The sequence below is a fragment of the Callithrix jacchus genome, chromosome 18 (genome assembly GCF_049354715.1).
Source record: "Callithrix jacchus isolate 240 chromosome 18, calJac240_pri, whole genome shotgun sequence".
NCBI lineage: Eukaryota > Metazoa > Chordata > Mammalia > Primates > Cebidae > Callithrix > Callithrix jacchus.
Window position 1 is genome coordinate 9428372 of NC_133519.1, and position 15312 is coordinate 9443683.

Genomic DNA, 15312 nt, shown 5'->3' on the forward strand with positions numbered 1-15312 from the left:
CCTCGGTTAAGCCAGGAGGGCGCCTCTCCCCTAAGTGGAATACCATATATCGATTTGTAGAAAGTTTGCTGTGCCAGCAAGTAAGTGACAAAAGAGACCTTGATAGAATTGGGAAACAAATTGGAGTATGATTTGGTCCTGCTCCCTCGGAAGATAAGTTTGTAGAAGGTATTCACATTAGAAGCCTTAAATAAAGACTGTAATGTAAAAATGGTACATCCTGTTCTCTACACTATAGAAACACCTGCACGAGTGACCAAAGAAATGTTTACAGTAACGGTGGGGACTGCAGCATCATTTGTCATCCTAACATCATGAAACATGCCTCATTTCAAAAACATTTATTTTTTTGAGACCAAGTCTCGCTCTTGTCCCCCAGGCTGGAGTGCAATGGTGTGATCTCGGCTCACTGCAACCTCTGCCTCCTGGGTTCAAGCGATTCTACTGCCTCAGCCTCCCAAGCAGCAGGGATTACAGGTGCCTGCCACCATGCCCAGATAATTTTTGTATTTTTAGTAGAGACAGGGTTTTACCATCTTGGCCGGGCTGGTCTCAAACTCCTGACCTCAGGTAATCCACCTGCCTCGGCCTCCCAAAATGCTGGGATTACAGGCGTGAGCCACGGAGACTGGCCTTGAAAAACATTTATAAAGGGTTAAATAAATTACACAAACTGAGGAGAAATGCTGTTTTCACCAACCATGGCGAGGATCAGCATGAAAATGACCGATTCCACTGGTCACATAATTGACAGAGCAATCAGTAAACCCAGGCACATCGTGGGGATAGGATGCTACTGTAATAGGTCTCCTGTTGTTATAAATAAAAAACTTACTGCACCTTACTCACCCAAGCCTGCCATGGCAGCAAAGATGGGTTTTATACAGAAGTGAATTACTGTCTAAGGTCTCCGGGATTCCTGAGTTTGACACGGAGGTCGGGAAGAGGACGTGTGTCTCAGGACTAATGTCCCATGATTAACCTGGTTGATTGTATATTAACAGAAACAGGTTAACCTGGTTGATTGAAACGGGTTAAAACACAACACAAGGCGTCCCTGGGTGGGATCGAACCACCAACCTTTCGGTTAACAGCCGAACGCGCTAACCAATTGCGCCACAGAGACCGTGACTACTGCTTCTACAGGATGCTGAAGGCACCGCACACTCACCAAACTGCTCCCAGCCCTTCTGTCCTCAGGATGACTGAGGAGGCCTTGGAAAACCGGAGAGATTCGAGACCGGTGAGTCGCTCTGGTCACGCCGAACACCCGCGGTTGGGAGATTCTGGAGCCAGGACAGTCGAATGGCCTTCGCCCACCCTGGCCCTGGTCTGCTTCAGAAGTCCCCGGAAACGCCCCCATCCGAAACCTGCCCGAGCCGCCTGGTGGCCCAAGGGAAGCTGAACGCCTGGCGGGCTCCCCGGATGGCTCTTCCCATTTTTTGCGCCGCCTTCTGGGATCCTGCGCCCCGATCGCCGGCTCCACCAGGGTAGGAATGTGGTGAGGGTGGCTGGTGGGTCTTCTCGCGAGGAGCAGGGTCTGGCACTCACCAGGGCCCACGACTAGGACTTCTCGAACGAATCCGTCGTCGCCTTTTGCTTTTAGTCCTCTGAAGAACCCTGAAAATAGAAATCACGAACTTTTTTCCCCATGAGGAAGTTTCGTTCTGTTTGTTGACAGAGTCTCACTCGGTGGCCCAGGCTGGAGTGCAGTGGTGCAAACTCGGCTCACTGCAGCCTCCACCAGCCTCCACCTCCCGGGGCCAAGCGATCTTCTTGCCTCAGCCCCCAGATAGCTGGGACAACAGGAGCGCCATCACGCCCGGCTAATTTTTGTATTTTTGTATTGACAGGATTTCGCCACGTCTCCCAGCCTGGTCGCGAAGGGGAAGTAAGTTCTTTGTAAAAAGCGTTGATTCCGATCGATTTCTCCCCATCCCGAGAAGAGGGCAAGGGGCGAGGCCCTCTCGGGGCCAGAGGCAAGCTGAGGGGCTCAGCTGCGCTGATTTTGGGTGCGTGCCCGGGGCAGGAGGCTGGGAGCTGGGCAGGAGGTGGGTCCAACAGGGAATTGCCAGGAGGAGGGTCGGTAGTCTGTAGAGTCGGGACCGGGGAAACAAAACTTCGCCGTAGCTTTGTGCAGCGCTGAGGACAGCACCGGGAAAAGACTAGAAGTGTTGTTTTGTTTTGTTTTGTTTTTTCTTTTGTTTTGTTTTGTTTGTAATCGTAGCAGAGTGGGGAAAAATGGAGAGACACCAAGAATAAACGAAATCTACGTGGACCCTTTGATCTCCAAAACGGAAGCGGCCCTGCGTTAAGTTTGAAGAGCCCGGCGCTTCAGCTCCTGTGCTCGCCCTGCTGCATCGTGGTTGCTACTCTGTGCTGTGGCCGCAACAGACTCGGCTCGAATCGGAGTCACTGCAGTGTCGCTTCTGGGGTGCAGGGCTCTTCTTTCCCGTTAGCCTCCAACCTCAGCCTGGGCTACGCGGTTTACCTGTGACTAGAGAGGTTACAACTTTCCTGCGGCTTCAGAGCTCTCTGTACGGGCAGTAATAGAAGGAACCCGTAACCTGCACGCGGGGGTCGCGTCATCTTGAAAGGCTAGACTTTTGCCCCCTCTCTGAGCAAGTGCGATACCCAAAAGCTGAGGGGCTCCCTCTCAGTCAGCCTCATTGGAGTCTTTTTCTGATGACATGATGTGACCATGCCTGTTTCTTTAGCTCAGATGTTTCAAACATCCTTAGGGTCTTTTCAGGCCAAAACAGAAATGAACAAGAGAAGTTAAGAGTTCACACTCCAGCCGGGTGTTTTAAGTGAAACCTAAAGAATATAATAAAATCTAAACTCAATGACATTCCCCAACCCCGATTTTTAATTTTGTTTTTACTTCTTTATTTGCTCTCAGTAAATGACTGAGGTGTAATCCACACAGACCAAAGTGTGCTAATCCTAACTTCAAGGGCCAGTGCATTTTGACAAAGAAACTGTCACCCAGATAAGTTACCGGACATTTTCACCAGCCCAAAAAGTCATTAGAGCCTCTTCCCAGTCAATCCTCAGCCCATCCCCACTTAGGCAGTCACCCTTCTGATTTCTATCTCTGTGATTTGCTTTTGCTTCTCCTTGAAATCATGTAAAGGAGTGTACTGACTTTGCCCATTTGGTTTTTTTTTTTTTTTAATGCAACAGTGGTTATGAGATGCTTTTATTATATGGCATAAATCTCAGGTTTTTGCTGTTATTGATGAATGTATTCTAACCTGTGAATATACCACGGTTAATGGACACTTGGGCTGTTTCTAGTCTTGGCGATTGTGAACAAGGTGTTTACAAATATTCCACTATGGGCCTCTTTATGGACCTGTGCCTTCATTTCTGTTGCGTGTACGCCTAGTAATGGAATGGCTGGGTCAGGAAGTAGGTGTAGTTTTCACTGTATTGGAAACTATCAGGCAGTATTTTAGATTGGTTACACTATTGTAGTCTCTTTTTCTTTCTCTTTTTGAGACAGTCTCACTCTGTTGGCCAGGCTGGAGTATAATGGCTTGATCTCAGCTCACTGCAACCTCTGCCTCCTGGGTTCAAGCCATTCTCCTACCTCAGCCTCCCAAATAGCTGGAATTAAGGCCTTCTTCCCCAGCAATACTCAGGGTCTCAGTGCTCGGATTTCTCTGTGCCAATCAGCGGGAAATGGAACACGAGCCAATAGCGCTAAGGATCCGGGTCTGTAACAGGGGCCTGTCAGGTGCAGGATGCTGTTGGCTCCAGTGATGTTTCTCAGATGGGCTGATTTTTATGGACATAGCCTCTGAAAGAAATCAGTCAGGGAAAGATTCAGAGACACTTACCTGCATGTTAATTCTTCATTAATACAGAAGGGAGAACTGGCATTAGATTGTTTTCAGCAAATAAAAGTAAAATGAAAATTTAGAAAGAAAAGAGGAATGGGGAGCAGAAAAAATGTCTTGGACCATTGTGATTTTGCTCCTTTGGATAAGTGAGTTGGCAGAAGCCTATCAAAGAGGTCACTGTGACCTGTCTTCTCTGGACCCATGTGACTTGGTCACCACAGGAAACAATTATAAGCTGGGCACAGTGACTCACAACTGTAAGTCTTACTGACACTTTGGGAGGCTGAGGCAGGTGGATTGCTTGAGGTCAGTTGGAGAGCAGCCCAGGCAACATAATGAAACCCCGTCTCTACAAAAAGATACAAAAGTTAGCCAGCCAGCATTGGTGTATGCTGGTAGTCCCAGCTACTCAGGAGGCTGAAGCGGGAGGATCACCCAAGCCCGGGGAGGTTGAGACTGCAGTGAGCCATGATCATGCTCCACTGTGACCGTGCCACTGCATGGCTGCCTTGGCAACAGTGTGAGACATTGTCTCAAAAATCAAATGAAATGTCCTAGAAGTTTACCTGTCCATCCTGTGCCACAGAATATCTGTGTATAAAGTCCTCCATATCCTTCTGTTGTATTGTCCCCTTAGTTAAGCTGTGAAGCTACCTAGCCCCTTATTAGAATATCATGGGCACATGGCCGAGTGCGGTGGCTCACGCCTGAAATCCCGGCACTTTGGGAGGCCAAGGCAGATGGATCTGTGTAGCCCAGGAGTTAGAGACCAACATGGGCAACAAAGCAAGACCCTACCTCTACAAAAAAAAAAAAAAAAAAATCTGAATGTGCTCGTGCATGCCAGTAGATCCAGCTACTGTGGAGGCTGAGGTGTGAGGATCACTGGAGCCCAGGGGGTGGAGGCTGCCATGAGCTGAGACCACGCCACTGCACCCCACACTGGGTGACACAGTGACACCTACCCTAAGAAAAGATGGGGAGGGAGAAGAAAGTTTGTTGTGTCAGCAAGTAAATGAAGAAAGCGACAGTATTAGAGTTGAGAAATAAATTGGAATATCATTTGGTACTTCTCCCACAGAAGATGAATCTGCTAACTTTGCTGAAGTTACAGGCGTTATACAAGGCCCGATGCAGTGGCTCGTGTCAGTAAATCCTGGCACTTTGTGAGGCCTCAGAGCTGCTTGAGCCCAGTAGAATCGCACAGACCAAAGTGTGCTCATCTTAGCTTCGATTAAGGTTAGGAGAGCAGCCTGTGCAACATGGTGAAATCCCTTCTCTACAAAACATACAAAAACCAGCAGGGTATGATGGTTCATGCCTGTAGTCCCGGATACTGGGAAGGCTGAAAGGTGGGAGGATCACTTCAGCCTGGGAAGTTGAGGCTGCAGTGAGATGTAATCAGGCCACTGCGCTCCAGCCTGAGAGACAGAATGAGACCCTGTCACAAAAACTAAAAATTAAAATTAAAAAGCCTGTAACATGGCAGTGGCACATCCAGTTCTCTACATTACAGGAATATCAGTGGCCAAAGAGACGTGTGCAAGAACGATCACTGTAGGATTCTTTGAAATCCTAAAACCATGAAGCCAACCTCATTTCCAACACATTTTGAAAAGGGTTAAATAAATCATGCAAAAACTGAGGGGGAAATGCTGTTTTCAAAAGCGATGGAGAGGATTATGATGATGATGAATGATTCCACTGGTCACATTACGTAAATCCAGGCACATCCTGGGGATAGGACACCTCTCTAAGTTTCCTGTTAAAAATAAAAAAAAAAAATGGAGGCTGGTATAGAACCCATCCAAGCCTATGAGGGGCAGTATGAGGATTTTATCACACCAGAGGGACTCATTTGGTCTCTGTTTCTTGTACACAGGCACAAGACAACCTGACATTTTAGGAGATGCTCTGTCAGAATTGGCTCTGTGAGGGACCCTGTTAACTGTGACTAGAATACTGAGAAGAGGAAACCCTCCCTGAAATGGGCATATCCCTGGCTGGCCTGGAACCACCAATCTTTCGGAGTTAGGACTATGGGAAGAAACGGGAGATTCTCTAGTGATTGATAATATATGAACGCTTTAAAAGTTAGAGGAGGCGTCCCCGGGTGGGCTCGAACCACCAACCTTTCAGTTAACAGCCAAATGCGCTGACCGATTGCGCCAGAGACAGGTGCTGGTTGTGCCACTGAGTGCTGTAGGTAGGGCGACTCACCAAACGTCCCGCATCCCGTCCAGACTAAGGGCTGCCCCGACAGGACTGATAGCGAGACCCGGAGAGATCAGAGCAGCGAGTCCACTGGTTCCTTAGGTCACCCATTGGGAGATTCTGGAGTCAGAGGACATCGGAATGGCCTTTACGGGCCCTGCCCCACCGCCGCTTCAGAAGCCCCCGGAAATGCCCGGGTCCGTGACCCAGGCGGAGGCACCTGGGGGTGGAAGGGAAGCTGAGCGCCCGCCTGCTGCCGGGATGGCTCTTCCCGTTCTTTGCGCCGCCTTCACCCAGTGAGGGAGCCTCTGCCCACCCTGCCCAGTCGCTTTCGGGGCGCTGCGGAGCTTCCGATGCCGTCTTCGGAGCCTGTGTCCCGCACGGGAGCTCAACCAGGGCAGGGATGTGGTGAGGGTCGCTCGCGGGTCCCCTCGCGGGGAGCAGGGTCCCGCACTCAGCCGGGCGCACGACTAGGACTTGTCGAATGAATGCATCCTCGCCTTTAGCTTTTAGTCCTTTAAAGAGTCTTGAGAATGGAAATCACGAGAGATTTTTCCATGGAAATTCCGTTTGCAAAGCGTTTATTCAGGTTGATTTCTCGGCGCTCCGCGGCGTGAGCAAAGGGCAGGGCCTCCAGGGCTCCTTATGCGCTGTGGAGCCGGGGGCGCAGCTGCGCTGCGGTCCGGTCGGGGGACGGGACAAGCGGGGAAAGGGAAAAGCGGGGAAAGAAGCCGGGCGGGGGGGGCGGTGGACCAGACATCCAGACCTCCTAAAAGGCTCGTGCAGAGGCGCTGGCGGTGAGATTTAATTTTTTTATTGCAGCGGAACGGGAAGGAATTGAGGGGAAAACGGAGATAGAACCTGGAAGAGCCCAGATGCGAGAACCTGTAGCTCCCAAGCATAAGATCTTCCAGAAGAGCTAGCCCGAAAACTAGGCGTCTGGGAACCCTGAAATCCATGCAGGAGTAGCATCTCGTGACCCTCTGCGTTCCTTTAGGCAAAAGGACTTCCACTGTTTGTTTGTTCGATTGCTTGTGTTTGTTAAATAAATAAAGCGCTTTCCACTCTGAAATTGCGTTGGTTCTATTACTTTAGGGTTACAAACAATGCTGCGCTCATCATTCTTGTTCACTTCTCACTGGCCACCGGTGTGTTTCTCTAGGGTGGAGGCCTGGAGAGCAGTTGTTCCAGCATAGTGATCACGTGGCTTTTATATCAGTCCATTTTCTTTCCTTTTCTGACTTATTAGCTATAATTCTTTCTTTCGATATGTCAGTGATGGCTTTAGGGTTTCTAGACTACAACTTAATCAGTCTGCCATCAAGCGACATTGTACCTCCCCTTCTGGCCTTTATGCTAGTGTTGTCACATAAATTGATTTTACACATGTTATAAACCCCCACATGGAAGTACCCACATAGCGATTTTCAGTCGTCTATATTTCTTCATGGAGGTCCAGATTTCTGTCTGTCATCTTTATCTGAGGCCTAGAGGACTCCTTTAACATTTCTTGCAGTGTGGGTCAGTGAATGCTTTCATATATTTGTATGTCTTTATTTGTGTTTGTATTTTTTTCATTTAAGAGCAGAAGTTTAACAGGTGAAAGAAAGAGAAAAGCTCCCTCGTGCAGAGGAAGGGTCCCAAATGGGTTTCCCTATTTGTATTTTTTTTTTAGATGGAGTTTTGCTCCATCGTCCAGGCTGAAGTGCAGTGGTGTGATATCAGCTGGCTGCAGCCTCCATCTCCTGGGATCAAGTGATTCTCCTGAGTAGCTGGGTTAGAGGTGCATGCCACCACACCTGGGTAATTTTTGTATTTTTAGTAGAGGCAAGGCTTTGCCATGTTGGCCAGCTGGTCTCTGACTCCCTGACCTCAACTGATCCCCCTGCTTCCCAAAGTGCTGGGATTACAGGCCTGAGTCACCGTGCCTGGCCTCGTTTTTTGTATGTGTTTCAATGTCCTTACTTCAGTCACGATGTTGAGTTTTCACTGTTGCATCGAATTCCAGAATAACTTTTTCCTCTTTCACCACTTTAGGATGTTGCCACTTGGACATCTTGTCACCGATATGCCATCTTCTCTGTTTTTGTAAAACTGGCATGAAGGAGGCTTCCTAAACTTGTTATGTAATTTGTGGAATATGTATTTAAATTTAAAATGTTTTTCTTGATTATACTTTAAGTTCTGGGATACACGTGCAGAACGTGCAGGTTTATTACATGTACCTATACATGTGCTATGGTGGTTTGCTGCACCCATCAACCCGTCATCTACATTAGGTGTTTCTCCTAAAGCTATCTCTCCCCTTGCCCCCCAGCCACCAACAGGCCTTCGTGTGTGATGTTCCCCTCCCTGTGTTTACAGGTTCTCATTTTTCAACTCGCACTTATGAGTGAGAACATGCAGTGTTTGGTTTTCTGTTCCTGTGTTAATTTGCTGGGAATGATGGTTTCCACCTTCATCCATTCCCCACAAAGGACATGAACTCATCCTTTTTTACGGCTGCATGATATTCCATGGTGTATATGTGCCATGTTTTCTTTATCCGTTCTATCATTGATGGGCATTTGGGTTGGTTCCAAGTCTTTGCTATTGAAGAGTTCTGCAATAAACATATGTGTGCATGTGTCTTTATAGTAGAATGATGTATAATCCTTTGGGCACATACCCCGTAATGGGATTGCTGGGTCAAATGGTATTTCTGGTTCTAGATCTTTGAGAAATTACCACACTGTCTTCCACAATTGTTGAACCAAATTTAAAATATTAAAATGGGCTGGGTGAGGTGGCTCACATTTGTAATCTGGACACTTTGGGAGGGGGCGAAGGGAGGATTGATTGAGGCCCAGAGTTGGAGACCAGCCAGGACGAGATAGCAAGACACTGTCTCTCCAAATATATAACTATATCTATCTCTCTCTATATATATATACATATCTGTATGTGTGTGTATATATATGTCTACACACACACACATAGATACATCCATCATGAAAGTCCTACATTCATCTTAAATTCCACCAAAAGTGCACTTAACATAAAATGTGCCCACCCTGAGGGTCAAAGCTACCTGCTGATGTGTGGTTTGCGTTTGTGAGACATTCTCAATGGCGTTTGCTTTCCCTAGCACAGTGCTTTTCATGTTTTCCTCACACCTGAATGTCTCAATGTAAAATCTGTCAGAATCCATTTCTTTTGTGGTTTTTCTTTGAGAACACTCCAAGGTTTTGTTTTATTTTATTTATTGATTTTATACCTTTAAAAAGCACAGAGACAAACACTGGCAACTGGCATAGATTACTATATTAGTCTGAGTTCTCCAGAGAAAGAAACGAGCAGGACATGCACACACACACACACACACACACACACACACACACACACACACACAGAGAGAGAGAGAGAAAGAGAGAGAGATTTACACCAGCTCACATGATCAGGGAGCAGAGGAGTCCGGGTCTGCACTGAGTAAGCTGTGGACCCAGGAGAGTTGAATATAGTTCACCACCAAGTCCAAGGCCCACGGCAGAAGGCTGATGTCCCGGCTCAAAGACAGTGAAACACAAAGACATCTTTCTTAGCCTTTCATTCCATTGAAGCCTTCGGTGGGTTGGATGAGGCCCACGCACACTGGGGAAGGCAATCTGCTTTACTCAGTTTACCGATTCAAATGTCAGTCGCACCCAGAAACACCCTCAGAGACACAATGAGAAATAGTGTCTAACCAAATATCTGGGCACCCCCTGGCCCCGTCAAATTATCCCAGAATTAACCTTCACAGACAGTCTCAGTAAAAGTGATGGATAAACACAGCATCAATTCCTGCCAAGAAAGACATTTTGGTCTTTTCTGTATTGTTGCTTTTTCACGCATCACCCGGTAATGACAAGATTTCCGGGAAGAAAAGTCGATCCCAATTGACAAACATGTTCCAGAAACTGGATTAGTAAACACGAATAGCTTCCAGGTAGACGAGGCCAAGGCAAGGAAATCACACTGAACACAGGCTGTTTTGGGAGGGAGGGGATTCTAAATAACAAGGAAAATCAACACTAAATGTACATAGGAGAAGACTAAACATGGGATATTGGGAAGACTAAACATGGGATATTTACGAAACTATCATACAGATACGCATATTGCATATATATACATTTTATTTAAAATACATGCCAAATATACATAATGTATATCATAAATGACATAAAAACATATATTTATGTATAAAAATCTATTGAAAGAAAAAACACGTAGCTATGTGGAAGAGGTTGAATTAACTTTATAATCACTAGCATTATAATCTGGTCCAGTGAAATTGGAAAAAATTGTAGAAAAATAAGACGAATGAGAGAGAGAAGGTGTGGTAGGGAACAAATGCCCTACTAGACAGCAGGGAGAAGTCGCCAGGTAAAGGGGAATGAAACAAAAGGCATTCTCGCTGTCCTATTGCCTGGAGCCTGGTCAGTGCTCCAGATTCCTGGGAAAGCCAGCAGGTGAGAGTGTCAGGGCCAGCAGGGGTGAGTCCTGATGGGGGTGTGGGAATCCATGAGGAAGCAAGAGAGATACAAGTGGGAAGAAATCAGTTTCAATACTCAAGTTATCAAGGCAGGTGTCAGGGACTGCGCATCCCCCGACACTCACTGAGCGCCTTCCCTGTGTCCTCTCCACGGACCAGATGCTGCTCCTTATCTCACATGACCTCCCTCCTGAGGACAGGGCTCCTCTCATTCCTCAGCTGAGGGCATCGCCTGACAGGTGAGCACCAGACAGCCCCAGGGGCTCCAGGAGGAGTCATGGAGTGGGAAGGAGAGTAAGGATGAACACCACCCGGGGTTTTAAGGAAATCCGAGTGGAAGTGGATCCCTGTGAGAAGGAAACCGAGGACATGGCCGTGGACATGCGTGGAGATGATGGACTAAATGGAGTTTCATGAAAGAGACAGATTTCTACACTTTCCATGAGAAGGTTGCCCTTTATTGTTTCAAAATGAGGGGGGAAAACATAGCAAGAAGCTGGGCATGTCAGGAGACTGACTTGTGGGCCCAGCATTTGCACTTTTACTGAATATGCCTAATAGGTTGTTACTGAAAGTGCTTGATAGGGGAAAATTAACTTAAAAAGGGATGTTGATGGAGATGAAGAAAACTGGTGAAAGACTTTCTAAGAAAACACAGGAACAGGGGTCCCTAGAAAGTAGAGATCCTAACTGTTGCTCTTTTTCACCTGAAACAATGCATGTGACGTCACTTCCTAAGTGCTAATTTACCAGAAAGAGAACAGAATTAGGTAACATCTATTCAGATACTTATTGAGCAATTGTTATTGAATTAGCCCTTTGGAAAGTATAATAATGTTATCAACAAAGATTGAACGTGGATATGATTTTTCAGGTTTCTCAGATGATGGAACTGAGATGAAAATACCAGCACCGCAAATGACTTGGCCAAGGTGAATAACGAGTGCGGGTTAAACCCAGGACTGGAGAGCAGATCTGATCTGAAACTACAGCGCTTGCTCACCTCACTGGGCTGGAGCATCTGGATTTCTACTTGACCCTGAGGAAGCATGAAGAGACCCCACTGCCTCCTCCCCTCACAGCACCATGACCACCAACACCCGGACTGGAGCTTCCTGGCCCCCCTTCCTTCCCTACCTTGGAAAGGCCATTGGTTCCCAGGATCAGCAGAAAATACTTGCAAAATACAGATCTGATACAGTGCTTGTGTCCAGAATAAACAAAGAACTCTTCAAACTCAATAATAAGAAAGTGAACAACCCAATTTAAAAGTGGGCAAAAGATCTGAACACCTCACCCAAAAGATACACAGACAGCAAATAGGTATATGAAAGAGCAACTCAAAGTCATTTGTCATCAGAACATTGCTTGTGAAAACAATCAGGTAACAGATCACACCTATTAGAGTGGCTAAAATCTAAAAAGTGACAATCTCAAAAGCTGTCACACAAACAGAGCGACAGGAACTCTGATTGTTGGTAGAAATGCAAGATAGTACAATCACTTTGGAAAATAGTTTGGGAGGTTTTTTTTAAAGCTAAACATAGTCTTGCTATATAATCTCGCAATGGCAGTCTGATTAGCCAAATGAGAGGAAAACTTACATTCACTCAAAAACCTGCACACAAATATTTACAGCAGTTTTACTTATTCTCAGCAAAAACTAGAAGTAACCAAGATGTGCTTCTCCACAAGCGAATGGACAAACACAATTGTGCTGTATCCATACACTGGAAGGCTAGTCAGTGATGAAAAGAAATGAGCTATCGAGCAATGAAAAGACATAAAGGAATGTTCAATTGATAACGCTTGAAAGAAGCCAGTCTGAAAACCTACATACCCTATGATTCCAACGGTAGGACATTCTGAGAAAGTCAAAAAGATACAGTAAATGATCAGTGGTTGCCAAGGGCGAAGGAGGAAAGGAGGGATGGATTCGTGAAGCACAGGGAGTTTTCAGCAGTGAAACTATGACATATGAGACTGCATTGGGGATTCATGACACCGTGCAATTTAAAAACCCACAGAATTGTTAAAAAAGAAAAAAAGATCAAAGATGGAACCCTTAATGTAAACTATAAACTTTAGTTAAGTATAATGATCAATATTGGTTTATCCAGTGTAACAAATGTGCCACACTATTGCAAGACACTAATGGGGGAAATTGTGTATTGAAGGACAGGGAGGCACATGGGAACTCTCTACAGTCTCTGCTCAATTCATCTGTAAGCCTAGAACTGTTCTATAAAGTAACATCTATAAAGCTTTCTAAATTAGAATGTGAAGGCTCCCAATCCAGTCTTTGGCGGCATCCTGATATTGTGTGGTTAATACTGGGCCTTGAGATGCACAACCTGGAGTCAGAGCAGTTGAAGATTTCAATGTCTGTCCCTGGTGTGCCCCTGGAATCCAGAGGGCAGATCAGCTAGGTCATAGTGGCATCAGCACTGCAGACAGTGCAGGTTCTGGTAAGGACAGGGAGAAACCAGCTTGGAAGGCAGAACTTGGCAAATACTTGGAACCACAGATCAAAGGAGGAGACAGGGAGGAGCCGCAGCCTACAGAATAAGCTCCCTGACTGAAAGATAAAGGTAGCCTCAGAGATTTCAGCAAATTCTGAGAGAGAATTAGAAGTCACAAAAAGAACTTAGGTTTCAGAGCAAAGTGGTCTATTTAAAAAGAAAGGGAAGCTGGGAGCAGTGGCTCACACCTGTAATCCCAGCACTTTGGGAGGCCAAGGTGGGCAAATCGCCTGAGGTCAGGAGTTCAAGACCAGCCAGGCCAATATGTTGAAAACCTGTCTCTACTTAAAAATACAAAAATTAGCTGGGCATGGTGGCGCTGTCCTGTAGTCCCACCTACTTGGGAGGCTGAGGCAGAAGAATTTCTGGAACCAGGGAGGTGGAGGTTGTAGTGAGCTGAGATCATGCTACTGCACTCCAGCCTGGTGTCAGAGAGAGACTCCATTTTAAAAAGAAAGAAAGAAAGGGAAGGAAAAAAGGGAGAGAGGGAGAAAGGAAGGAAGGGAGGGAACTTAGGTAAAGACTAGAATATCTGGGAATGGGCTTAAATCATTAATCCTTTCCGTTCATGGCCACATGCTAACTAATTATAGCACAGAGAAATTATACTGTAACATCAAATGCAGTTAGAATGGGGTGAGAAGCTGCTCCCCAACATCTCCTTTCTCCTCTAAGGACACATTCAGAATTCACTGGGAACAGAGATACTGAATCTGGCCTTTGGGTAAGTTTGGACATCCACATGAAGGAGCCGGGGCACCGGACACCAGCACACCAGGCCAAGGCCTTCCCCGCTGCCCCTTGCCTGCTTCGGAAGCCACCCCATCGTGGGTGTGGGCCTCAGTCCCAGGTCTCATGTTGTCCATTTGCTTTCTCACTGCTTTCTCACTGGGCCTCTCTCCTTGCACTGGCTCCTACTTCCCCAGGACCCAATGAGTAGCCACCTGGGAAGGACGCAAACTGGCAGTGTCCCTTTCTCTCCGACACCTCTCGACGCCTGCAGAGGTGGGCTTCAGACCCACTCCATGAGTCATGACTTGAGACTTGCTCACAGTGATATCCGTATCCCAGAGCAGGGCCTGGCACTTCATAGCCACACCACGACAGCTCAGTGAGAGGAGGCATCTCCCACACGGCCCTGGAGGACAAGAATTCCACTGTGGCCCGGAACTTCCTAGTCCCAAAAGATCCCAGATTGTGAGATGTGAAAGGCTCTAGAAGGTGGCCATTCTTTCAAACCATTATACGGGCAGCTGCACCATGTTTGCCCACCCTGGACATGTCTGGCAGGCACCAGCCACAACCACACACATCTCCCCACCCAGGACAGTGCAGCAGCGTTAGTGTGGGGGTGCCAGTGGGCAGGCAAGGGGGGAACCATGAAAGCTGAACAGGAGAAAGCAGGTGGCAGTGGGGCGGCAGAGTGGAAAGAGAGAGAGAAAATAAAGGTGGGTAGAGAATGAGGGGGCTCAGGACGAGAGAGAGAGAGACAGAGACAGAGACAGAGACAGAGAGAGATCGGGAGAGGCAGATCTAGCCACTGAGGAAAAATGCAGAAGAGAACACTTGTCTGCTCAAGTAAAATAACTTACACCTAACCAGGGGCAAGGGCGCTGCAGGTCGTGGGTGCCCTGCCCTGGTCCTGCTGTGATATTTAGGGACCATGACATCTTCCCTTTCAATCTAAATCATAATAGAGAGGAGACGCTGTCCCTATGTAGCTGGCAATGCCTTGTGATTTCACCTTCTGGATCTGGCGGCCCTTCAGGTCTGCTCACTTGGTGGGAGGCAGCTCTTGGTGCACCAAATAGAATGATTCAAAAATCAGAGCCTTGGAGAGCTCACTGGAAGCCCTGAACAGCCGGAGCTGGTGGCATCCCCGGGTGAAGGCCAAGGGCCCAGTGCTGAGGCTCCACACGGCCTCAGGAGGATGGACGGGGCAATCTCGTGTGAGCGCCCACACCCCCAGGAGCCTCTGCCTGGGGGAAATGGGCCCCACGCCCAGCTTGTCTCTGCACAGGCCCTGGCCAGGCGTCCAGGGCACTGGCTGAGTCCTGGGTGATGCTAATCCCTGTGTCTTGACGTCGTGGTGGCTCCAAGGAGACGCCATGATGCTTCCACTTGGAACTGGACTTGCGAAGAAAATGGCTCCCGCTGCCGTCAGTCTCCTCGGACTTCGGCGATTGGGTTCCGCCTTCTGGAACCGGAGCAG

General features: G+C 47.5%; 1 protein-coding gene and 1 non-coding gene across 4 annotated transcripts; one reads left to right on the top strand and one right to left on the bottom strand.

The window, feature by feature from the left end:
- Window positions 1-1052: 1052 nt before the first annotated feature.
- On the bottom strand, window positions 1053-1126 carry TRNAN-GUU (transfer RNA asparagine (anticodon GUU)). Its single transcript has one exon. It is a non-coding gene; the product is annotated as a tRNA-Asn (tRNA).
- A 7-nt stretch (window positions 1127-1133) lies between these two features.
- On the top strand, window positions 1134-7123 carry LOC144580189 (uncharacterized). 3 transcript variants are annotated; one of them, XM_078355509.1, is made up of 3 exons: window positions 1134-1490; window positions 1854-1891; window positions 6885-7123. In XM_078355509.1, exons 1-3 carry the CDS (start codon window positions 1306-1308, stop codon window positions 6983-6985), a joined length of 324 nt encoding a protein of 107 aa, XP_078211635.1. In that variant the 5' UTR covers window positions 1134-1305; the 3' UTR covers window positions 6986-7123. The 3 variants fall into 3 exon arrangements, with proteins under 3 accessions (XP_078211635.1, XP_078211634.1, XP_078211636.1); XM_078355508.1 differs by lacking the exon at window positions 6885-7123 and adding an exon at window positions 2228-3284 and having other exon boundaries at window positions 1854-2012; XM_078355510.1 differs by lacking the exon at window positions 6885-7123 and adding an exon at window positions 2228-3284.
- Window positions 7124-15312: the final 8189 nt, after the last annotated feature.